The 25,604-nt window shown below is 35.4% G+C and overlaps 1 protein-coding gene across 2 annotated transcripts in view; it reads right to left on the bottom strand.

Annotated features, from left to right (window-relative positions):
* The window catches only part of PHIP (PHIP subunit of CUL4-Ring ligase complex), a 199,422-nt gene that overhangs the window by 47,810 nt on the left and 126,008 nt on the right, over window positions 1–25,604 (bottom strand). For both annotated transcript variants that reach the window (XM_020975528.2, XM_020975529.2), the window contains exons 21-23: window positions 19,713–19,853; window positions 15,258–15,334; window positions 13,241–13,472 (exon numbers count right to left, since the gene is read on the bottom strand). In XM_020975528.2, the coding sequence (XP_020831187.1) occupies window positions 13,241–13,472; window positions 15,258–15,334; window positions 19,713–19,853 (450 nt within the window). The remainder of the gene's footprint in view (window positions 1–13,240; window positions 13,473–15,257; window positions 15,335–19,712; window positions 19,854–25,604) is intronic.

The raw sequence follows: 25,604 nt of genomic DNA, 5'->3' as shown, positions 1-25,604 counted from the left end.
AGGACATTGAGTTATAACACCTAAGATCAAATTCTAACTCTGTCTTCTCTATGGTAATCAGTAAGTCATAACCTCTTTGGATCTCAGTTTCCTCATCTGTAAAATGATCTTTTAATATCCCTTCCAGCTCTAGATGTATCAGGCCTGTACAACCTGCAGCCTGACAAAGGATTCTGGGCGGCCCGCAAAAACTGTAGAGGTTGCAAGCTGAGATCCTTTGGTATGCCCCTTGGGCCACAGGTTGCACAGGCCTGATCTATGATTTTAGCAGCAGTTAGGTGGTGGTGTAGATAGAGCTCTGGGTTCGGAGTCTGAAATCTTGAGTTTAAATCTAGCCTCAGACACTTACTAGCTAAGTGACCCTAGGCAAGTCACTTTACTTCTGCCTGACTCAGTTTCCTCAACTGTGAAACAGGGATATTAATAGCATTTACTTCTCATGGCTGTTGTGAGAATCAAATGAGATATTTCCAAACTGCTTAACACAGTGCCCAGCACATATCAGACACATAATAAATGCTTGCTCACAATTCTCATGTCAATCTGGAAACTATTAGCATTATCATCTTTGTCAATAGAAGAGTCCAAAAGGAATATCTATATTGATGGATTCATAGATCCAAGAAGTATCAAGTATTTATACAAATAGGGAAGGGAAGAAGCATTTGTTAAGCACCATAGTACTATGTGCTAAGTACTTTACAAATATTATCTTATTTCATCCTACAAATAGAAACATATTTGTACAAAAATATTTACTTATATAAAAATGAATAAGCACAGTCCCTGCCCTCAAGGAAATTACAGTAGAGTCAAGGAGATGGTATCTAATTGCATCATAAATATGTTTCTATTTGTAGGATGAAATAAGATAAGGCTAATAGTTTCCAGATTGACATGAGAATTGCTGTAGCTAAAAAAATCAACATCATGGTGATGAGGTCTAATGGATAGTTTTGTCCTAGGAAAACTGACATCAGTAGACCCAGACTGGAAGAATTTCCAGCCTAAGAGGATCTGACAGAACTTGCACTCAACTGGAAGGGACCTCTGAGAACCCAAGGTCACCTACAGTGCCCTTAAGAGGTTTCTGATCTATGAATATAGCTGTCAAAAAAAGGATATGGGGAGGCAGAGCCAAGACGGCAGATTAAAAGCAGTGACTTGCTCCCCCAAACCCCTCCAAATATCTGTAAAAAATGGCTCTAAACAAATTCTAGAACCCACAAAAAGACAGAATGAAACAAATTTTCAGCCCAAGACAACCTGGATGATTGATTAGAAAGGCCGATCACAACAGGCTGGGAGAGGAGTGCAGTTCAGTGTGGGCCATGCAGGCAAAGACTAGGCCTCAGCGAACCTGGGTGGTGGGGCAGACCTCAGGGGACTGAATCAAGGGCAGCTGTGACAGTATCCAGACTTCTCAACCCACAAACACCAAAGACAATTTAGAAGATGAGTAGGAAAAGTCAACTTAGAAGGTCAGTAGGAAAATTCTGTGACCACAGTGAGAGAGAACTTGGTCCCAGCCCCAGTCCTGGCGCCGCCCTGGGGCTGTGGCTGAGGCTACTTTAAGAGCTTCCTGCCCACGGACTGAGGGGGAATTCAGTGGCTGATCAGAGGGGGACTGCAGCGATCTCTTTGCTGGTGCTGAGGCAGGATTCTCTTGTTTTGCCTGGGCTTGGATCTGGGTCACAGTTCTAAGTGGCGGTCCTGGGGTGAGGAGGAGCACTGGCATGGTGGAGCCTGTGGTGGCAGTAGAGAGGGAATCTCTTCGCAGTTCCAAGGCCGAAAAGACTGCTTGTGGTCACTAATAGACCAGAGCACAGGCCAGGAAAGGAGTAAACACCTCACCTTTGATTATAGCACCTTGGAGGAACTGAAAATTTACAGGGCCCTAGAAGTATCTCTGAAAACAGCTACACAAAACCCCCAAAGCTTGGGACAATACATTCTCCACACTGGAAACAGACCCCTACCTTAACAAAGAGTTTAGGATTCAAGTAACTGGCTGGGATCATGAGCAAAATGCGCAAAAAGAGTCAGACAAAGAAGATCAAAACATACAACCAGAAGAAGACAACAAAGTCAAAGTTCCTACATCCAAAGCCTCCAAGAAAAATATGAATCGGTCCCAGGCCATGGAAGAGCTCAAAAAGGATTTTGAGAAGTAAGAGAAGTAGAGGAAACAGTGGGAAGAGAAATGAGAGTGATGCAAGAAAATCATGAAAAACAAGTCAACAGCCTGCTAAAAGAGATTCAAAAAAATACTGAAGAAAATAACACCTTAAAAAATAGCCTAACCCAAATGGCAAAAGAGGTGCAAAAAGCCAATGAGGAGAAGAATGCCCTCAAAAGCAGAATTGGCCAAATGGAAAAGTCCAAAAGCTCACCGAAGAAAATACTTCCTTAAAAATTAGAATGGAGCAATTGGAAGCACGTAATTTTATGAAAAATCAAGACACTGTAAAACAAAACCAAAAGAATGAAAAAACAGAAGAAAATGTGAAATATCTCACTGGAAAAATAGCTGACTTGGAAAATAGATCCAGGAGAAATAATTTAAAAATTATTGGACTATCTGAAAGCCATGATCATCTTTCAAGGAATTATCAAGGAAAACTGCCCTGATATTTTAGAACCAGAGGGCAAAACAGAAATGGAAAGAATCCACTGATCACCTCCTGAAAGAGATCCCCAAAGGAAAACTCCTAGGAAATACTGTAGCTAAATTCCAGAGTTCCCAGATCAAGGAGAAAATACTGAAAGCAGCTAGAAAGAACCAATTCAAGTATTGTGGAAACACAATCAAAGTAATACAGGATTTAGCAGCCTCTACATTAAGGGACTGCAGGGCTTGGAATATGCTATTCCAGAGGGCAAAGGAGATAGGATTACAGCCAAGAATCACTTACCCAGCAAAACTGAGTATAATCCTTCAGGGGAAAAAAAAGGACACTCAGTGAAATAGAGGACTTTCAAGCATTCTTGCTGAAAAGACCAGAGCTGAATAGAATATCTGACTTTCCAATACAAGACTCAAAAGAAGCATGAAGAGGTAAACAAGAAAGTGAAATCATAAGGGACTTATTATGGTTGAAGTGTTTACATACCTGCATGGAAAGATTATATTTCTAACTCATGAGACCTTTGTCAGTATTAGGGTAGTTGGATAGATAGATATAGGGCACAGGGTGAGTTGAAGATGAAGGGGTGATATCTGGAGAATAAAATTAAGGGGTAAGAGGATTATACTGGGAGAAGAAGAAATGGAAAGGCAGAATGGGGTAAATTATCTCATATAAAACGGACAAGAAAAGGCTTTTACAGTGGAGGGGAAGTGGGGGAAGGTGAGAGAAAATGAGCGAATCTTATTCTCATCGGATTTGACTTAAGGAGGGAATAACACTCAATTGGGTATGGAAAGCTATCTTACCCTCCAGGAAAACAGTGGGGAAGGGTATGATAAAAGAGCTGGGGGATGATAGAGGGGAGAGGGTAATCAGAAGCAACAGAATAAATGGGGGGGCCAGGATAGGATGATGGGAAATATAGTTAGTTTTTCATAGCATGACTATTATGCAAGTGTTTTGCATGACTACAAAAGTATAGCCTGTATTGAGTTGCTTGCCTTCTCAATGAGGGTGGGTGGGGAGGAAGGAAGGGAGAAAATATGGAACCCAAAGTTTTAAAAACACATGTTAAAAAAATTGTTTTCACCTGCAACTGGGAAATAAGATACACAGGCAATGGGGTATAGAAATCTATCCTGCCCTACAGGAAAATAGAAAAGGAAGGGGATGGAGAGATAGATGGAAAGGCAGATTAGGGGAAAGGGTATTCAGAATGCACGCTGTTTTGGATTTGGACGAGGGATGTGACTGGGAGAAAATTTGGAACTCAAAATCTTGTGGAAAAAGAAGGATATGAGGCTAGTTTGGCACTATTTCCTAAAAAAGCTATGTTGATCTTGGGATCAATGCTTTTCTAAATGCTCAGAAACTTTCTCGTTAATAATCTATTTTGGACTTTTGCCTGATATTCATGTGAAACTTACAAAAAACATTTTTTTTTGGTATCTGTAGTTTCTAGAATCAACCTCTTCTTTTTTCAGAAAACTCTGAAATTTGTACAACTTAATTTGTACATCTTTTGCATTCTCTATGATTTCTCAAAGATTTGGACTGTGGCTGAGATTATATCTGAAAATATCTATAACATCTTAGCAAATAATTCATTTAGTCTGAAGGTCAGCTCATTTAGGTATCTTGTTATCATCTATCATAGGCTACAATTTCTACTTCATAGTTTGTTCTTTTGATTCCAGTTTATGAAGGCCATTCTTGCTGATAGAGACAGAAACAAAGTAGTAGCTGAATAGTTCTATTTCATTCTGTGATGTCATCTGGTAACATCTTTGCAAATCATTTCTGTGTTTTGCCTTTCTTTGTACAGTCAGCTCTCAGCACAATGCTTTGCTTATAGTAGGTGCTTAATAAATTGTATTTGCCAGTTTTCAGTATCTAGTATGTAGTTCTTTGAACCTGCCAGGTGTGGTTTTTATTGTCTCTCTTTTTATCATGGTTTGCATCTTTTTATTAGCTATTTTTGTTCTGTCTTTTCTGAAGAGGCAGTCTAGTGTATTATAGTGTATAGTGAGCTAACCTTAAAACTAAGAAAACGAAGGTTCAAGTCCCACCCTGACATATACTCTCTGTGTCACCTCTGGCATGTCATTTCACCTCTCAGTACTGAAATGAACTCTTTTTTTGATGAGGCAATTGGGGAAGGTCACACAACTAATGAGTGTTATATGTCTGAGGCCAGATTTGAATTCAGGTCGTCCTGACTCCAGGGATGGTGCTCTATCCACTGTGCTACCTAGCTGCCCCAGAAATCAACTCTTGGAAGTACAATCATAGGTCTAGCATGTCTTTCCCAAATCCTTACTAATGAAAAAAAGAGAAGCATTTAACCACCACTGACAATCAAATGTCATGATTTGAAGTTTGCAAATAAGATGAAGGGGGACAAAGAGAATACTTTTCAAGTTAGTTCAAAGGCCACATATCAAGAATTAAAGTATGGACCTTCTTCTTATACCATAATGCTTAATACACCAACAAATATTTTCAAAATGACCTGCTACAATGTTCTTGGCCAGGCCTGGTTCATGTCACTCTGTTCAACTTTGAAACCTGCTCAAGGATAAAACACAGTATCTTTTGTGTTGTTGATCAAAGCCCTTCATAATTTAGTGCCATCATCCCCTTTACTTCCCTCTCACCATTCCAATTGTCTTACACTTTACTACCCCCATGTACTGTCCAATCCAGTGACATTGCCTCCTCACCATTCCTCAAATAAGATACTTATATTACAGCCTCAGTAAAACTGAGACCTATTAAACACCTTAGCTTGAAAAGATCAAGGTCCCCTATTGCATCCTGGGCCACCTCCAGTTGTCCTGATCTATATCTGGCCACTGGATCCAGATGGCTCTGGAGGACAAAGAAAGACTGGTGACTTTGCACAGCCCTCCCTCACTTAAATCCAATTCACTTGCATGTCATGGCAACACCTCCTTGAGGTCATGGTTCCTTGGAGAACAAAGGACAAATAGCAAGAAGCAGCATATCTGTCAGCTCCAGGCATTTTCTCTGACTATTGCCCATGCCTGGAATGCTTCCTGTCCCCATCTGGCTTCTATTACGTTCTAAGTAAAATCTCATCTTCTAGAGGAAGCTGTTCCCAACATCTCTTATTTATAGTGCCTTCCCTCTTTAAGTTATTTCCAATTTTTCCTATGTACAGTTTGTACATACTTGCTTCTTATATTAGATTATGAGTTTTTTAAGGCTAGGGACTGTCTTTTGCCTCTTTTTATATCTCCAGTGTTTAGTACAATAACTGGTACACAGTAGGCTCTTAATAAATGTTTACTGACTGACTTCCTGAAAGTGGAATGAAATCAGACGGAACTTATTAAATAAATTTCAGCAAAAAACTTCTGCATAATTGGTGGTAGGAGTTGAGAAATGTGTATAGTTTAGTATGCCCAGTCAATAATGTATTTCTTCAATTTATAACTATGTATTTTTGAGACTGAACTTCTTCCACTATGAAGGAGATATGGACATGGTTATAGGCAGTAAGGAAGTAGCCAGTAGAAAGGGACTGATTGAAGATTAATAAGAGAGTGTCAGTGATAGATAGAGCAACCAACTGGAGAAGATGGGATGGAATGGGATCACTTTTACTTGCAGAAGGGTTTGTTTGCCTTGGCAAGAGAAGAGATACCTCTTGTGAGAAAAAAGTGAAGAAGATAGTGGCAACAAGTATCTGGGTGATGTGAGATGGGAAGGAGGGACCTCTGCAAACAGCCTCAAATTTTTAATAGAAATGAGGCAGTGTTCTTAGCTGAGAGGGTGGGAACTGTGGAAGGCATGATAACAGGTTGGGAAAAGGTTACAGTAAGTCAGTGAGGAAAGAAAAGGGTCATCATGCTACAGTAAGGGCCCAGTTTAGACTGTAAAACAAACTTGTGGACTCAGCAGAGTTTTGTGTTTCTCTAGTTCTGTTCAATAGCACATTAGTAGGAACAAAGGCAGTAGATGGTTGTAGTAATCTAAGGCTGAGATTTGTCAGTCCAAGATCTTTGACATGTTACAGGGGCAAAGGAGTTGAGGACAGGGTGGATTTGAATTGATTCACCTAGGGGTCAATATGGAGACAGGAAGATAGTACAGGAGTGATGGCTGACAACTTAGGAGTAAAAGAATTGGAGATTTTGGTGAAGATAAAAACCAGGATTTGGAGTTGCAATACAGAGGGAGAGATGAAATGACAACAGATGATGATGACAGAAAGGAATTTGAGAGATCATGAAATGGATGAAGAACATTTGTGGGTGACAGAGAGATCATCCTCTGTCAGAGATAATAGCTGTGGTAGGGTAGAGGTAGAGGTCTTGAGAAAGGAGAGAGTAAGGTGTTGTTTTTTTTTTTTTGGTTAGGCAATGGGGTTAAGTGACTTGCCCAGGGTCACACAGCTAGTAAGTGCTATGTGTCTGAGGCCGGATTTGAGCTCAGGTCCTCCTGAATCCAGGGCTGATGCTCTATCCACTGAGCCACCTAGCTGCCCCTAGTGAGTAAGGTGTTTCAAAAGTTAGTGATGTGTACACTGAAATTCCCAAGGGGTTCCAGAAGCTGGAGAGGAGAGATATACTGTAAGCCAGGCACTGAACTTCCTGAATAAAGAAGGGAGAGGGAGGTCAATAAATACCTACTAGAATCCTGATATGGACTAAATCTCAAAGGAAGAAGTTACTGAGTGATGTTAGCAGAGGAAGAGCCTGGAATTTAGCAATGGGGAATAAGGAGTAATCCAACTTCCTCACCGGAAGTCAAGGGTATAAGTGAAAGTGAAAACAATACTAGAAAAGGTGCCCAGGAAGGGTGTGTAAAATCAGGAGAGAGTCATGTCTTAGTGAGTATAAGAAGCTAGCAGAAATAAGAAAGGAAAAAGTATAAAATTAAATCTATTTTGTTCCCTATGGAGCAAACACTCCAGAGAACACACTGGAAGCATTTTATCATTTAGAGTAGGAGCTTGTGAAGTTCCGAAAATGTACTAGAAGAAACAATGATAAAGAAAATCAAAGAAAATCATACATAAATTCCTCCATCCAGTACAAAACTGCAAAAATGATTACCAGAATCCAGTCAAAGTATGGTGCTGAGAAAAGACAGGGTAGGTGAGGTACAAAATAGTCCAGTCCCACAGTAGGACACAGGGCCAGAATAGTCTGATTCAATATCCAGGCAACCTGAGTCTGAACAAGGCCCAGGCTGTGTGCAAGAATTAAGGCCAAACAATTCCTATGGAAGGTGGAATCTAGTCCTAGCCATTATTAAACTGAATTGATAAATAAATCTAAGAACTGAACTTTTGGGAAAAAACTAACAAAATAATTAACTAGGGGTAGCTAGGTGCACAGAGTGGATAGATACAGTGGATAGAGCACCAACCCTGAAGTCAGGGGGACCAGAGTTCAAATCCAGCCTCAGGAACTTATTAGCTATATGGGCAAATCACTAAACCCTGACTGCCTTAAAAAAAAAAAAAGAGAGAGAGAGAGCGCAAATATTATTTTGGGGGGCAGTTTGGTGGTACAGTGGATTGAGCACTGGCCCTGGAGTCAGGAGGATCTGAGTTCAAATCTGGCTTCAGACAGATAACACTCACTAGCTGTGTGACTCTGGGCAAATGACTTAACCTCGATTGCCTCATGTGAAAAAAAAATTTAACTAATCCAATGAATAAAAAGAGAGGAAAATCAAATTGTTACTATGAAATGACAAAGGATAATTCACAAAAATTGAAGAGGAAATAGAGGAAACTATTTTTGCTCAATTACATGTAAATAAAACTTGTTAACATGAAAATATTGAATACTTACTAAAACATAAAATTCTCAGATTGTCATGAGAAAAAATAAACTATTTGACAACATAACACCACAAAAAGTGAACTCTTTGCCTCCTCCCCACCCCCAAAATCTTCCAAGACCAGAGGGTAAAATCATTTTAAAATGATTTCAAATATTCCAGTATTTGCAATAATAATGCATTCCAATATTACAGAAACCATTTGGAAAAAAGAAAGCAACAAAAAAGTAATCCAATCAAATTCCTTGTATGATGCAAATATGGTCTCGATCCTCAACCCTGAGAGTTAAAACAGAAAGAAAACTACAGACCAATACCCCTAGTGAATACTGATATAAATATTTTTTAAAAAAACTTAGCAAAGAGGATCAGGTAACATATTCAAAATACCATATAATGTAACCAGGTTGGATACAGAATTGGTTCATTATGGGGAAAAAAAAGACATTAAGCCACATAAATATAAAAAATAAAAAAATGATTATATTAACATGTTGAAAAGATTTTGGACAATACTGAACACATCCAATGTCAATTTCAGTTAAAAGCACCTGAATTAATAGGAATAAACAGATTTTTCCTTAACATGGTAAGTAGTATCTATGTAAAACCTAGAGCAAGCATTATATATAACAGAAAAAGTTGTTAAAGGCTTTCCCAAATAAATGAAGAGTAAAGCAAGTCGACACATGATCACTATTGCTATTTAACAGTCCTAGAAATGTCTGCTATAGCAATAAGTAAAAAAAAAAAAGAAATTAAGTAAAAAACTAAAAACTACCTCTTTTTAATTATCTAAAACTAAAGAGTAAACAAAACTTTTTTTAAAAACTTCAGCGAAGTTACAGAATAAAAAATAAATCTGCGTAAATCACCAAATACCAACAAAATTCAGCAGAAAGAGACTACAGAATTGCCATTAAAATAACTATGGAATGCTTAAAATACTCAGAAGGCTATCTACCAACAGATACATTAAAACAACATGAATATAGCTACAAAAAACTCTTTATAGAAATAAGACAGACCTAAAAAATTGGAAAAATATTTATTGCTTGTGAGTTGGCCTAGCAAAACAATAAAAATGACAATACTATAAATTAATTTACTTATTCAGGCCATCCTGAACAAACTACTAAAAGACTATTAACATCTCAAACATTTACTAAGGTAAGGTCCAAATGGAAACCTGACCTATATATAAAGGGTGACATCATAAACAACTCAATGGAGCAAGGGAGAAATTACATTTCAGCTCTATGAGTAAGGATAAAGTTCATTACCAAATAAGGGACAAGAGGATCAGAAGATAAAATGGATATCACAATAAATTCAAAATGTAGATGTTACCTTAATATTAAAGATCATAATATTAAAAAAAAAAACTCTTGCAGATAATTAGATCATGGGTAGGAAATGTATTCATTCTTTACTAAACACAAGATTGAGGCAATTATAAAAGATAATTCTGATTATATGAAAAACTTCTCTAATTAACGCATATGTGATAAAAAGGGAAACAGTCAAATTGGAAAAATTCCTTATATTAAATACAGATATATAAATAACTAACAAAAGTATGTGAGATCAAAAGTATTTCCCAATGGGGAATTGGTCTAAGGATCTGAACTTATATGTCTCAAAAGAACAACTGTCAACTATTAACAACTATGCGGAAGAATGATCCAAACCACAAGTATTAAGAGAAATGTAAATCAAAAACAAACCTTAAGATTTCGCCTCACACCCAAAAAGTTGGTAAATATAAGACAGAAATAATCAATATTAGAGAGGTTATAGGAAGATAGGCATACCAACATATTGTTGGTGGCATTATAAATTAATACAATAATTTTGAAAACTATTTGTAATCACAGAAATAAAGTGGATAAAATGTCTATATTCTTTTACCCAGCAATTCCACTGGTACATATATACCATACCACTAGTAACTTGCAAGAATGTTGTTCACAGGGGCAGGTAGGTGGTGCAGTGGATACAGCTCCAGCCTTGAAATCAGGAGGACCCAAGTTCATATCTGACCTCAGACATGACACTTACTAGCTGTGTGACCCTGGGCAAGTTATTTAACTCTGATTGCCTCACTAAAAAGTTAAAAAAAAAATGTCGTTGAGGCATCCTTTTAAAAAATGCAGAGAACAGAAGGCAAGAAAGTACAAATAAATGGAGTGCTCTTGAAAATTAGACTGAACTTATTATATACTTAAAAAAAACCTACACAACTTACTGAATATTCATATACACTTTCTTTTTTTCTGATCTTCTATACACTTACATTAATTTTAGCTGGTATTTGTTAAATTCAAAATGATATAATTCCACTCACGACTGCCTTGTGCACGTGTCTACACACACAGATAGACAGATAGAAAGATAGATAGATAGATAGACAGATAGATAGATGGATAGAGATAGATAGATACACACACACACAAACACATTGTCACCCCTGGATTTGTATGGCCATCTTGAGGGCAGGAGCACACCATTTTTGTCTTTGTATTCCCAGTGCTTCTCACACAGTGGGAATTTATGAACTGATTATTGATTAGTGGAATAAAGAAAGATATACTACAGAGAAGAGTTGGTGAACTGGAAAGTGAACATATTGTCCTGATATTTTAAAAGAAGCAGAGAAACAAGTATGAAAACTGAAGACTTCAGTTTGACTTCTAGTTCAATTAGGAGGATTAGGAACTGGTTTTTTACAAGTAGGTTCTATGTGTCATTTTGGAAAAGTTTCAAGGACGGTCCAAGGATGGTCCCAAAACAAATCATGCCTATTTTCTAAGGACCAGCCTAGCTAAGCATAGGGAATTTCATCAATCACAAATGAGATTTGTGTTTAAGGGACCAAGGCTGGTCCCATGATGAATTCTTTGGCTATGATAACATAGGAAACAAAGATAAATAAAATATTTTTTCTTAGCTGTTTATATATCTTGGATACCAAGGCCTTATCAAAGGAATTTAACATAAAGAAATTTGTTTTTAAATTTATGGTGGGGAAAAATGATTATGGGGAGTCTCTCATCTTGATGCCTTTTCATAGGCCACCAGCATCTAGGGGAGGCTGGGATCAGGAGAGGCCTCAAGCAGGTGCTTGATAAAGTCAGGTAATCTAAGAGGCAGAGATAAGAAGTGAGCACATGTCAGGCAAATAGGGAGATAGAAAAGTATCATGACAAATATATTGAAAAAGATGGCTCTTAAAAAAAGGGATATAGACTATATAGAAACTTCAGGGGTTATATATCATAAACGCAAAGTTGTAAGAAAACAAATGAGAAAAAATATAGCACACAATTTTAAAGCTCCAAGCTGACCTGCTGAAATGAGTTATTGATAATGAAAAGAGGAAACAGATGTAGAAAGAGGAATAAAAACCTGATAACAATTTCATGCAAAAATTTATCTGGTATAAATCACTGACTGAAATGAGGTTCTCAAAAGACCTTCAAACTGCCTTAGATGATCAAAAACTTACTTTACTTGTCAAGTGGATGAGAGCTAAGAGTAATACACATTCAAAATATAAACTTGTTTATAAAACATTACTGAGGAAAATTAAGGACTCTATATTGCTTCATAAAAGAGCCAGAAACAGCAGAAGGAAGAATTATTTAAATTTAGTCTGGCAAAAGATCTAAATCAGTCTGGATTTCATAGGATTTTATTTTTTTTATTTTAGAATAAGAACTATTGATCAATACAATGACCATCAATAATTCCACAGGACTGATGATATAATGTACTATCCACCTCTTCTGAGAGAAGTATATATGTACACACATATACATATAACACACACACATACAGATGATGAAAGAATTTATTTTGCTTGACTATGAATATCTGTTAAAGGGTTATTTTTTTCTTTGTCTTTTTTTTTTTATAGAATAAGAGTGTGGAAAGAAAACAAATTTGTTCAGTAAAATAGGCTGGAAGGGAGGGGGTGCTACAGCTGTGCAATATTGCATGTATTTTCAGAATGGGTTACTCCATGATTTCATGACTTGCGGCCATCCAATATGTTGAGAAAATACTGATACTTGTTCACTGCCAAGGACTTTGGTTCTGAGTCTTCAATAGAAGTGGGTGTAGCACCTGCAAGAACACTTACCAGACTGCATTTCCACAGGAATTGCTTCTCAGAATGATGATTGTGGACACTCAGATTTACAGTCCTAAGCTCTCTCCCTCAAGAGTCTAAGGGGGGTGGGGTGGGTCAAAGTGGTAATAGTAGTTTGATTTGCCTGGCACATGATGACTTTCTCTTTTCCAGGGCATGGACTGGTCTGCCTGCCCTTTGCATGGGGATAATAAGCTCACCTACCTCCCAAGAGTTATTGGGAGGATAAAATGAGATACCATTTGTACTGCACTTTGCAAATTATAAGTGCTAGTTATTTGCAAAGACAGCTAGATGGTGAAGTTGATAGTGCTGGACCTGAAATCAGAAACATCTTAATTCAAATTCTATCTCAGACACTTACTAGCTGACTAGTGACAATCGAGTCACTTACTCTTTACCTGCCTCAATTTCTTCATTTATAAAAATGGGCATAAAAGCACCTACCTCTCAAGGTTGTTGTGAGGATCAGAAGAGAATATTTGTAAAAGGCTCTGCAAATCAAAAGGGCACTTCCTAAATGTGAGCTACTAATTTTATTTAAAAAAAAACCATAAGCCTTCTGTAAAAATAATCATGTTTCTCTAAAAATAGAATGAAAATATTACAGCATTTTGATGCTTAATATGGTACCAACCTTTTGCTTTCTCTCTTTGGGCTTCTTTTTCTTTGGTGATGTTGGTCCATCTTTTTCTTCATTTCCTTTTTTTCTTTCTTTTTTAATTTGCTTTTGCTTCTGTTTTTCAGATTCTTCTTCATCCTCTGAACTGCTTTCTGCTTTCTTTAGTTTATGTTTAGGAACTTTCTTTGGTGGCTGCAGGTTAATTCCTGCATCAGCTGTCCAATCAGAATAATCACTAGAATAATCACTATAAATGTGGACAAAAAAAATCCTTAAGCCTGCTTTTTGATATTAAAATAATAAATGAAAAGTAAAGTAACAAGTGAAAAACAATACAGAATTACTGGACTCACTAAAATACTGCAATGATTTCTAATACATCAACTTGTGAGCACTTTCTAAAATATTATGCTTACTTAAATATTTCTAATTCCCATGCACAGCAAGAAAAAACCAAAACTGCCCTTTCAGAATGGCTCATAATAAAGAGATGAAATAAGGGACAGTTAATAGTAATTTGACATTTTTTAAATTCTGAAAAATAATAAACCCCCTAAATTAGTTTTAAAAGCATCACCTTTTTGAAGTATCATTTTTTTTCTAATGGCAACAACTTTTTAACATATTAAGTAATGGAATCAATAGGCTTCTATGCAATGAATATATCCTAATAGCATATGGTATCATACTGATGTCATTAAAAAACGTATGAGGCAAAAAAGAAGGTTGGCTGGTCATGGACAAGAGGAATAACTAATGGACAAAAAACCATGATTATGTGAATTAATGCTATCCCTACCAATACTAAGATATGGGCCCCCAATAGGCAGGGCCACCCTTATTAGTGGACTTGCAGGAGGACATAGATAACAGATACACAGGATAGTCAAGCTTACGTGGTTTTTGACCTATACTGGTGGCAGGAATATACACCAATGAGATCACAGATCCACTCTGACTATCTGAGTCATCCTTATGAGAAATATAGTATTATGTAGCTTTACAATGTTTATTCAGGCAGTAAGTAAATACATATATTGAATAAATGTAGAACAGTCCAGAAGTGAAAGAAAACATTGTTCTCAAGTTATCGAAGCCTCTGCCTTTGGTCACTGATTTGGGAGTAAAGAGTTCCGTAACTTTGAAGGTTCTACCCCCTAAGCCACAGGACATTCTAAAGCCCCTGCTACCATGGGATTATTCATGGTATTATCAGCTAATGTGGGATGTTTCCTGCTGTTAGGCCAAGAATTAGTGTATTAGATGATCTTTTTGAAGTAGAGAGCTACAATACAGTAGTACATTTGGGTAATTAAAGTCCTCATCATTCTCATAGCATATCCTCTCTGCCAGGCTTACAATCTGCTTTTTGTATGTCTCATCTATTTTCTGTCTAAATTATGTAGCTTTCAGTGACAATACTATTTTTGTTTCTAATGTCATTGAGTTTCACCCACATTCTACACTATGTTCCTCATATTCCAGTTATTTCACAAATATATTTTAATATGCAATCCTAAAAAGTATAACAAATTTTATAATTTTCTTTTGTTCTGAACTGAAACACCAAATAAAGTGAGCAATTCCATACAATAGTAGACCAGGATTGTGAAGAAAAGTGCAAATTTCTAAATAAAATATATCGAATTCACTATGTAATTTCGGGCTTTCTGTTCTCTTCTGTGTGTCTTTATAATCCTCTTTTAATTTGTTTTTCTTAAAAAAATTTTTTTTTTGGACAACCGTATCTCTGATCTCTTTTTATCTCTGAGCTTATTTAAAGGAAAGCTGCTGATCTATACTGAGGCAGTAAGTTTCCACCTTGACTTCTCTATCCCATAAAACTACAGGTCTGGACTAATACACTGGTACTTGGACTCTGGCTCTCATCCTCTTTACCTCATCTTTTTCTTTTGAGCAAATTTTACCCTTCCAGAGTTATATTCTACTCATGAGTCCCATCCCATCAAAGTTCCACTAATACTTATAACTGACAGCAGAGTTTTATAAAAATAAGAATCTAGTCATTCACCTTGAACTGCCATCACTGTGCCATGCTCTCTCTTCATCTTCTGATGTTCCACCACTGACAGCCACTACTTCACCTTCCTAATCAAGAGATATTTAATATATATTTATTGCACATCTCTGCAAAAATTATGAGTGAAATCTGGAGATATTAACATTAGGGAATTTCATGACAGCCTATTTTTATTAATATTTGACATAAAATACAGGTATTATTTTCATAATAGACATAATTTCTGAATCATTCTAAAGTTCACAGAGATGTAATTACAGTATTCCTGGTATTATCATCTTCGTAGGACTATAAAGATGTGTAAAGATGTTTTATTTCTGACTCCCTTCAAACTTATTTCAGGAAAAATCTTTCAGAAATTAATAATATTTTGTGGTCAATTATTGAACATTACGTAATCTTTACTTTTCCTTCATCTGGTGAGAGGGCCTGAAAAAAGGGTGATAACTCTATTCTACTGATACTACTGAACTAATTTCACTAAACAGAAGTAAAGTATGAAAAATGCATGCATTTATCTGTTCTTATCTAATGTTAATAGTTTTAGAACTGGAGACTTGTAGCTAAAACTTAAACTGCTACACAAAAAAATAGAGTTAAGAACCCTGAAAAATCCTGGCTTAACATTTAGAACTCAAAATAATGGAAATTTTTATAAGTGATAAATGTGGAAAACTAATAGTTCAATCTCAGAATTATGGTGGGCAAAGCAATTTCCTGATTTAGAGTCATAATTCTTTTAATACATTATTAAGCACTGAATTCTGTTATGGTTTTAAATCTTAAGGCATCATTTAAATTGCATCAATCAATAGGACTATTCATTCTTCCATCTCTATTCTTCAAAGGGCGTGTGTCAGGTAAGCTAAAAGCAGCTCTGTCACAGCCTTCTATATAAGTGACATTAAATTGAAATGTCCTTGACCAATCACTAGAGTATATTTTAATAACTTATTCATTGATCTAATTCAGAGGGCACCATTACTTTTTTTCTTTTTCCTAGGTTAGAATCTAAAAGAAATTAGTCCCTTAACCTTGCTATAAGTGGATTATCAGTAAAATTTCAAAAGTTATAAGAAATGTCCATTAATACTTTATAAAGAACTGCTTTCTGAATGAACACATCCTGTTGTCTGATCTTTTTGTCTTTAATTTCATAAAATCTCTTGTATGAAACTGCTCTACTCACAAAGTCACTATACTGGTACAGGACTTTATCCCTCCTGTATTATATTCATATTTATTTGGATTCTTGCAATAACTTTTTAATTGGTCTCACTGTCTCAAGTCTCTCTCTACTCCAATCCCTGTCTTCCAAGTCAGCTGCCAAAGTGATTTCCTAAATCCCAGGTCTGATCATATGCCACCCTCCTACTCAATTATTTCTTATTTCCAGAATAGAATGTAATATCTTCTACTTTAAAACCCTCAAAACCTGATCCTTTCCTTCCCTTCCAGTCTTCTTACACTTGACTTCTCTCTACATACTCTAAGTTCCAGCACAATAGCCTACCTGCATTCTTCCTACACATTCCATTCCATCTACTGAGTGTGCATTTGTAATGGCTGTTTTCCATTCACAGGGTGCCCTCTTTCCTTACCTCCAACTGCTAGCCTCCCTGGCTTCCTCTGAGACAACTTAAATCTCATCTTTTGAAGGAAACCTTCCCCATCTTTCTCCCAGCTACTAGTCCATTTCCCTTTAAAATTTAGGTACATTTACACTGTCTATATCTTCTACATTCATGGTTATTTGCACATTGTCATCCTTACCAGCATGAGAGCTCATGGAGAGCAGTGATCATGTTATTGCTTTTCTTTGCATCTCTGGAACTTACCACTATGCCTGGCACATAGTGAGTACTTAATAAAACGCTTGTTGCCTGACTTGCTAAACATGGCAGTGGTTTTCAAGCTTTTGTGGGGGCTAACAATTAGAAAGGGAATATTTGCTTTTCTTGGCCCTAGGGGTACAAAACTAGAGGTTATAGGCAGACCTTTCAAGGGAGTGGAATTCATGTATAATGTTAACAGAAACTTCCTAAGAATTACTTATCCAAAAGTGGAATGTTTATCTTGGGAGGAAGTAGGTTTATCTTCATTGGACATTTCCAAGTCTAGGCTAGAATACTACTTACTTGCTGGCTAAGTTATAAAGACAATTTTAAATCCTGTATAAGTTAGACTAGAAAGTCTCTGAGATGGCTATCAATACTAAATCAAAATGAAACTCTCAATTCTTTGATTTTACTTAAAATGAAATGGAAAATTCTAAGGATTAATTTTTGCAGCATACTTCTGTTATGCCTTTTTTCCCTCCCAAAATACAACTTAATAGAATTAATAAATTTAATGTTTCCTCGGGTATGCAATGATCATTAATTGTTTAAGAAGGAAAATTTATTGTAAAACTACCTTTATATTTTAAAAACATAGCCTCTGTATTACCAATCTAGATATACAAGACTTATGAGATTAAATCTTTTAGTTATTCAGTGATTTCAGTCATGTCTCACTCTTCATGACACCATTTGGGGTTTTCTTGGCAAAAATACTAGAGTAGTTTTCCATTTCTTTCTCCAGTTCATTTTACAGATGAGGAAACTGCGGCAAAAGGAGGGTTAAGTGACTTCCCAGGGTTACGCATCTACCAAGTAATATCTGGATTTGAACTCAGATATTCTTGACTTCAGGTCTGGCAATCTATCTGCTGAGACACCTGGCCACCCCACATTAAATTTCACCTGTCCTGATAAACATTACACTTTTTGCCTGATGAAATAAACTGTTGAAGTATTTTAGCTTATATCATTCAGGATAGGAGAAAAACACAAACTATGAATCCCATTCAAGTATACTAGATTAGACAAATTATTAGATTGTGCCATCTTCCATCTTGATGTCTTTTCAAATAAAATTAACTTCTTATTAAGTACACAGACCATCAAAAAGTTTTAAACACATAGGAACAATAAGTTTTTAAAACAATACAAATGTTTCATTACATGGAATAAAAACGAAGAATGTCATGTCTCAATTTCTGTGTTCCTTCAGCCTCCTTATTTTGGTAATTACTTTGCATGCATTAGACTTCTCTATAAAATGATATAAGCAGAGTCAATATTTTTAATTTTAGCCATTTCTTCAGAGCAAACAGGTTGTTTTAATCACACAGACCCTCTTTGGCCATTATGACTCCCCTTAACCAGGAATGATGCAGAATACATTTGTGCTATTTGTATCTACTGATTAGAATTTATGTTTATTGTTGTTGAGATGTTTCAGCTGTGTCTAACTCTTTGTGACCCCATTGGGGTTTTCATGGCAGAGATACTGGCATGGTTTTCCATTTCCTTCTCCAGCTAATTTTACAGATAAGGAACTGAGGCAAACAGGGTTAAGTGACTTGCCCAGAATTACAACTAGTAAGTGTCTGAGGCTGGATCTGAACTTACATCCTCCTAACTCCAGGCCCAGTTCTCTATCCACTGTGTCACCAGCTACCCTAAAAATTTTGTTATGCATTCTTAGTTTTAAAAGAATATGAAAAGATAGTGTCCCTTAAAATAAAGACTTTGGTCACCAAATAAAGTTGTTTGTTTTTTTTAAATATATGACCTCCAACTGATTTTTTTTTCCTATCTGGGAAACTCTCAAAGTGTCTGGATTTCTAAGATTACTATTAATAAAAATGTTACAGATTTATAAAGTGCTTTAACTTGAACAATTGGCTTTGAACAACAGTGTCTGTGGGAGGGATTATCGCAATAATTTGCTAATCAGCTTGTGAATACGTGCCACATTTCTGTCTGGAATGTAGTAAGAGCATAAGGAAAGGTGTTTTTTCTCTGAACTTAAAGGCAGACCTTTTCTGGTCATCTGGCAGAACTTAAAAAATATATCTCAAATACCTGTTTTTAAAAGCAACACAACTATTACGGGCAATGTAATTCTGTAAACAAAGTTAATTTGTAAATACAACACTAAGCAACAGTAAATTTTAAATGTAGACTCTAAAGTATGTGTGCGTGTGTGTACATATATATGTATATGCAAATTTGATTAAAAAAATTTTTCTTGCAGACACTACTTTTATTTCAACTATAATTATACTTGATCAGAGCTCACTGATCAACTGACTAGACTGTTGGTTGTCTTAGTTCAAATAATTTTCCAGAATTCCTACAAAAACCTAAAAACAAATCTCCTTATTAAACCTACATGTTTCCTTTGAGATAGTACCTATTAATATTTTTCTTTTTGATCTTGTTTCTTTTTCTGCTCTTTCAACGAAATATAACAAGTTATAGCAAGTCAAACTTAAAAAAATTGCAAATCTGTCTAAATTTAATGCTTTAGGACCTAAAAACACACCTGTATTCAACATAGGAACAATAAACTTATACAGAAATCAATTCGTATTAGTATATGGATCTGGGATCTTACATCTGAAGAACTATTGCCATTTTCTAAGTCTTCTGAGGGTCTTGCAGTTTCTTCCAAGGCAGATCTTGTCCGGTAGTTATGTTGATTAGTCTGTTGCTTTCTTGAGTCTCCAGGGTCAAGTAAATGATCGTGGGCATGATTCTTTAAAAAAAAAAAGCTAATTAAATTTACTGGAAATATTATCTGATTATATTTAATCTGACAATTTAAATTACAGATCAGTAAATATTTACATAGCTTTTAGTTACAGCAATGATAGGATTTCTACTGTAATACTAGGGCAAATGACTTAGCATATAAACACACACGGAAATTCACTGTCTTAAAGAGCAATCATACTAGATAATGGCTATTAGCAGATATTTAATTTTACATGCATGTGATTTTGAAGGAGAGGATTTTGACAAAGACTTAAGGAATAAGCTGTTTTCTTTATGTAAACGACTTCCAATTGCTCAAAGTAGGGCACTCTTTCTGGCAGGTCATAAAATTCTAGACTTGAAAAGTAGCTCACCATTAGGGAATAAAACAAGAAGCTGAAAGAAAATGCACAAATTAAAACCAAATTCTTCAAATTTTTAAGTCCTTCAATTACTACTCCCTAGAAGTTGAAGGAAGACTTTTAGCTAAATACAATGGAAACCTTCCTAACACTTAGAGCTGTCCAAAAGTAGAATGGACTTTTGGAATAGGAATACTAGGTTCTTCATTACTGTATGTCTTCAAAGCAGAGACTTGTAATAGAGCAGGGCCCCTCAACCAGGGGGTCTGTGAATTTGTTTGTTTTACTATTTTAATATCTGCATTTCAATATAATTGGTTTTCTGTGGAACACTATGTATTCTATTTTATGCATTTAACATTATTCTGAGAAAGGGTCCGTTGGCTTTGCTAGATTGCCAAAGAGGGTCCACGGGGAAAAAAAGTTTAAAAACTCTTGCAATAGAGGGACACAGATGCTGTAAAGAAAATCCCTGTTTATAAGTAAGTTGGACTTGACATGACCTGTAAGGTCCTCTCTAACTTTATTTTTTTGTGACTTTGTCATACACGATCACTATCTTAAAGTACACTACCTTTAAAAATAGGGGGCAAAAAATCATCCCATCAAAGTAACATCACGTTTCTTCAGAACAGCTAACAATTCTTTGTGAATTAGAACAGCTAACAATTTCTTTCTGAATTATGTATCCATATAATCTCTATCACTTGAGCCTAGTTTTATCAATTGAGCAACTATATTCTCCAGAGCCACACAGAATAAATTTTTATACTCCACACTTAGTCCTGGTGGCCTATAACACTTTATATATCTTAAATTAATATTCATTTCTTTCCTAACACTTTGCTTTTCCTGACTTCATATTCCTAAGTCTTCTGATCCTTTAATAACAAACATAAAATACTAAATCTTCTTCAGTGTGTTTCAAGTACCAAATGGTAATACAACTACTAACAAGATTACATTCAACAAGGATTAAAAGTTTTAATACCCAATTTAAAAAGAAAATTAAATTAACCGTTAAGACCTGATTTCCTCTGAGCATTATAATCAAGATTGAACTATAAAAATGTTTTTGTAATGGTTTAGAGAAAAGAGCATCTATGTAGAGTCAATTTAAAATTTGTTTTACACCAGTAACAACAAAAAATTAATGAGTAATCTAATACTTTTCCTTTTAAACACAAAATAAATATATAGGGGAAAAAAATAAGTAGTCAGACTGCTATTCCAAGAAGTTACAATTTTAACTGAAATTTAAATTTAAATTCAACCGGTTTCAATTCAATTCAGAATTGAGGCCACTTCATGAAAATCAGCACAAATGGATATCATCCACTCTTTTTCTACTCTTTAATATGTTAGTCACATTATCCATTTTTTACAACAATTAAGAATATCCCAGATTCAGAGAGCAAAATAAGAAGTTGCTAATAATGATGCTATATTGTCAATTATCATGAAATACAGCACTAATAACAGTAAATCATATGCTCTTACCAGAAGAAAATCGAGGATATTTCATGATAAAGGGTTCTATTTCTGCTTATTAATGTCCTGGAAAGCAGTGTGTACTCACAAATTTAAACAAGTATTTAATCTCATTTTACACTTCTGCATTTTATTTCATAGTAAAATTTTTTGTATACTTTACAACAGATTTTTTACACTTTACTTTTTTTTAGGGTGAAAAACCAAAAGACTTGATTGGTCTTTCCCAAATATGTAACACTGTCACTCAGTTTAACAGTAAGATTATGTGAAAAAATGTTTTATACAAAATTATAATGCAGCAAAAATTTCATTAACTTAGCCAAAATCAATGTCATACCATTCCCCCCCCCCCCAAGAAAACTGCAATTCTGAAAAAAGGAAGAACAGAATTGGTCACCAACTTTCAACTTTTTTTTTTTTCAAACAAGAAGGGTTCCACTGGTAAAGCTTACGTCAAGATTTAAGTTTGAGACATTAATTAGACATCTCCCAATCCTTACCACCCAGTTAGTTACCCATATGACTAAAAATAGAAGTCAGTTGGGTAATTTCAAAGAAACAAGTCTGAATAGTCTACTGCATGTCCCACAAAATAAATAAGGCTTTAGTAAGACTTAAAACAATTGTAAAATTTGAAGGATAGGAAAAATAGGTATCTGGTTATGTTTTGATTTATAAAAGTGATCGAAGAATATAGTGAATTAGTTTGCCATTATTTGAAATCAACTTTATTTACTTCCTTTTTATATTAAACTAGATATGATCTTAGATACTGGGGCTTCGTTATAAATAAAAATTAGTGTTCTAAGATCCATCTTCCCAAAAGTTAACTGGAAGTATTGAAAGTTGTGTATGGATACCGTAAATTTGCAAGCTGGTAGGAACAAATCCTAAATGACTTTCTTGTTGATAAAATATGAAGGCCTCTTCATTACAAAGTAATCTCCCAAAATTGATCACTTACAGTATCATACATTTAAGAACCTGAGAAACCTTAAAGTCTACTACCTAGTTAAAAATCCCTTGTTTTAGCAATAAGGAAACTGAGGGCCAGAGAGAGAGATCACATATCTAGAAAGTGAGAAAGGTAAGAGATGAACTCAGATAGTTTGGTTCCAATTTGTATCTAACTACTCTAACTTAATGAGTTTTCCCATCTTAATTTATCTAATTCACAGATCAACTACTCATTCTTCTGGCCCATGACAGAAAAGAAAATGCAATAGTCAAGCAAATGAGAAGCCTAAATTTCATTTTGTATGACTAAGCAACTTCATGTTTTCCAAAGGATGATATATTAGAGTCACAGAAACTATCAGGGAGGAGATAATCCAGTATGAGTCAGAGGGAAAAGAGCTGTGGCAGTTTTTGATGAATTCCTGCTCAGGGTCACTGACAGAGGCAGCTATGTGTCAACCTGATAACAAGAGAGATAATGTTGACTTTCCTTGATATGTATCCAAGACTGAATAGAGAATCTCCCAAGACTTAGAAAAATGGACAACAATTACCCAGTTATGGTGACTTAGTAAAACATAAAAGGATACTATCAGAAGGAACTTAAAATGTATTGACAATTATTATGAAATCTGGGCAAAGAAAATGAAGACCAAAGGACATATAAAGAAAAAAGTAATTTGAAAAGTAAACAGACTGCGAAGAAAGTAGTTTCTAAGGATGTTATTTGGACTTTCAGGTGATGTCTTAAAATAATAAAGTGATGTCAGATTTCTGGCCACATAACATTTTTTTTTAAAAAGCTGCTAAAAATGTATTGGTAGATGTCTCACAGATCTAATCAAAAGGGTTTTATTTTAAAATGATTGGAAAGGGAATATTGCCTATGTACACGCACCAAACTATACGTATCATACAGAGTAGCTAAAATAAAGGAAGAACAGAAGCAGCAGAAATAACATTTAACAAAGAAGCCAATAATTAAACTGGCTTAAAATATCTATGTACAAATGCCCAAAGGTTAAGAAACAAAATCAAGAGGAAAGAGAGGTTCTAATACAAGGAAGCAAAGCAGAATATAGTTCAGGGGGTTAGTGGAGAGAGGAACAAAAATCTATTTAAATGGAGCAAGACTGGTAAAAGAGCTAGGATCAGGGATTTAACACTGAGTATAAAAAAAAAGTACTCTCATGTGAAGAAACCAAGTTATCAGAGGGAGCTTAATTCAATGGATAAACTCTGGAAAAGATAAACTGAGGGAGAAAAATAAGTAATTCTTGATATCTGATTATACTAAGGATTGTTAAAATATGCCAAGGGGTGTTTAGATTTATTTCAGGGGATTTGTGAAATTGGATAGAAAAAAAAATTACACCTTTATTTTCAAGTAACCTCTAACTGAAACATAGTATTTCTTTTAATACTTTAAAAACATTATTGTGAGAAAGAGTCTAAAGGTTTCACCAGGCTACACAAGAAGACCACGAGGCACAAAAACATTAAAAACCCTGTTGACAAGCTCCCTGGAGAGAAAAGATGAAACAGATATGGAAAACAGTTTTGGGGAAAAGATCATTAACCTGCCACAAAAGCCTGATATAGTAGTTAAGCAGACTTAAATTACCCAGAAATCTGCTATAACTCTCTCTTTGACAAAAACAGATCAGCTAATAACTTTTTGCCTTCTGCTAGTGATAGTTTTAGCCTTCAGAAAGTAAGGAAATGACTAGGGGAAATTCTATCCTAAATCTGATATTCATTAATTAAAAAAAAATCTGGATGCTAGGGGTGGAAATAATGAGAACATTGGAAAGATGTCACCATTCCCTCCTCAAGATCATGACACAGAAGCAGAAGAAAGCTGGTCACAGTCTAACATGTACCTCAGATTTTGGGAAAGTAGATTTCAAAGGGTACAGTAGAAAGACAGAAGGATCCTATAGATTAAAATTCTATGGGAGAAATACGTACATAAGGAATGGAGATGCTCCAGAACAAAACTCTTAAGACACAAAGCTAAACACTTCCAGGGAGGAAAACAGAAGTCATTTGAAGAGACAATGTCCCAGGAATCTATGCTTGGCTGGCCTTGTGTTATTTAACATTATGAATTAGATAATGACATAAATGGCATTCCATCAAATTGGTAGATGATACCAAACTGACAAGGAAAACTAACAGACTGGAAGAGAGGGTTAGGATTCAAAAGGATCTTGAAAAGCTAGAGCACTGGGCTGAAACTAGTTGAGATGAAGTTCAACAGAAATAAATATAATGACAGGAAGACATGTTTAGACTATATTTGTTCTGAAAATGATTTGAAAGCTGTAATAGACAACAAGTTCAATAAGTCAGCAGTTATGCGGCAGCCAAAAAAGAAACATTACTATTAAGAGGAATGAAAATGAATATTTGAGAAAACCAGGTTATCTTAGGAAAGGAAATATGATGGGCAGCATTTAGGTAAAGCAGTGGAAGGAGAAATAGAAGAATGACAGATTCTTGTCATTGGCAAACACTACAGAACACTTGGCCGAAAAGCAAAAACAAATGAATTTTGGAAACAGATCATAAACCTGGCACAAAGGTGTAATAATGTTAGTAATGGGAGACTTCAAATGCTCATTCATTTGTATATTTGCTGAAACATTCTCTCAAACAAAAGCAGAACGGCTAATAATATACTGACTTCCTTAGCTAGAAATGCATCCTTCACAAGACAAAAGAACCTATAAAAGGAAATTTTATTCTGGATCTGACATATGCCAACACATAAGAACCAGGTATTGGGATGCAAACATTGAGGGGAAATGATTACCTCTCCTAAGGTCTATGATAAAAGAGAAAGTTGACCATAGTCTGTAATAATCCATAGACTCTGGGAAAACAAATTTCAGAAGGTTCAGAGAAAAGACAGGTAGGATCCCATCTACTAAAAT

The sequence above is a fragment of the Phascolarctos cinereus genome, unplaced genomic scaffold (assembly GCF_003287225.1).
Source record: "Phascolarctos cinereus isolate Bilbo 61053 unplaced genomic scaffold, phaCin_HiC Scaffold_5;HRSCAF=322, whole genome shotgun sequence".
NCBI lineage: Eukaryota > Metazoa > Chordata > Mammalia > Diprotodontia > Phascolarctidae > Phascolarctos > Phascolarctos cinereus.
Note: the sequence above shows the minus strand (reverse complement) of the source record. Positions and strands in the feature narration are given on the sequence as shown.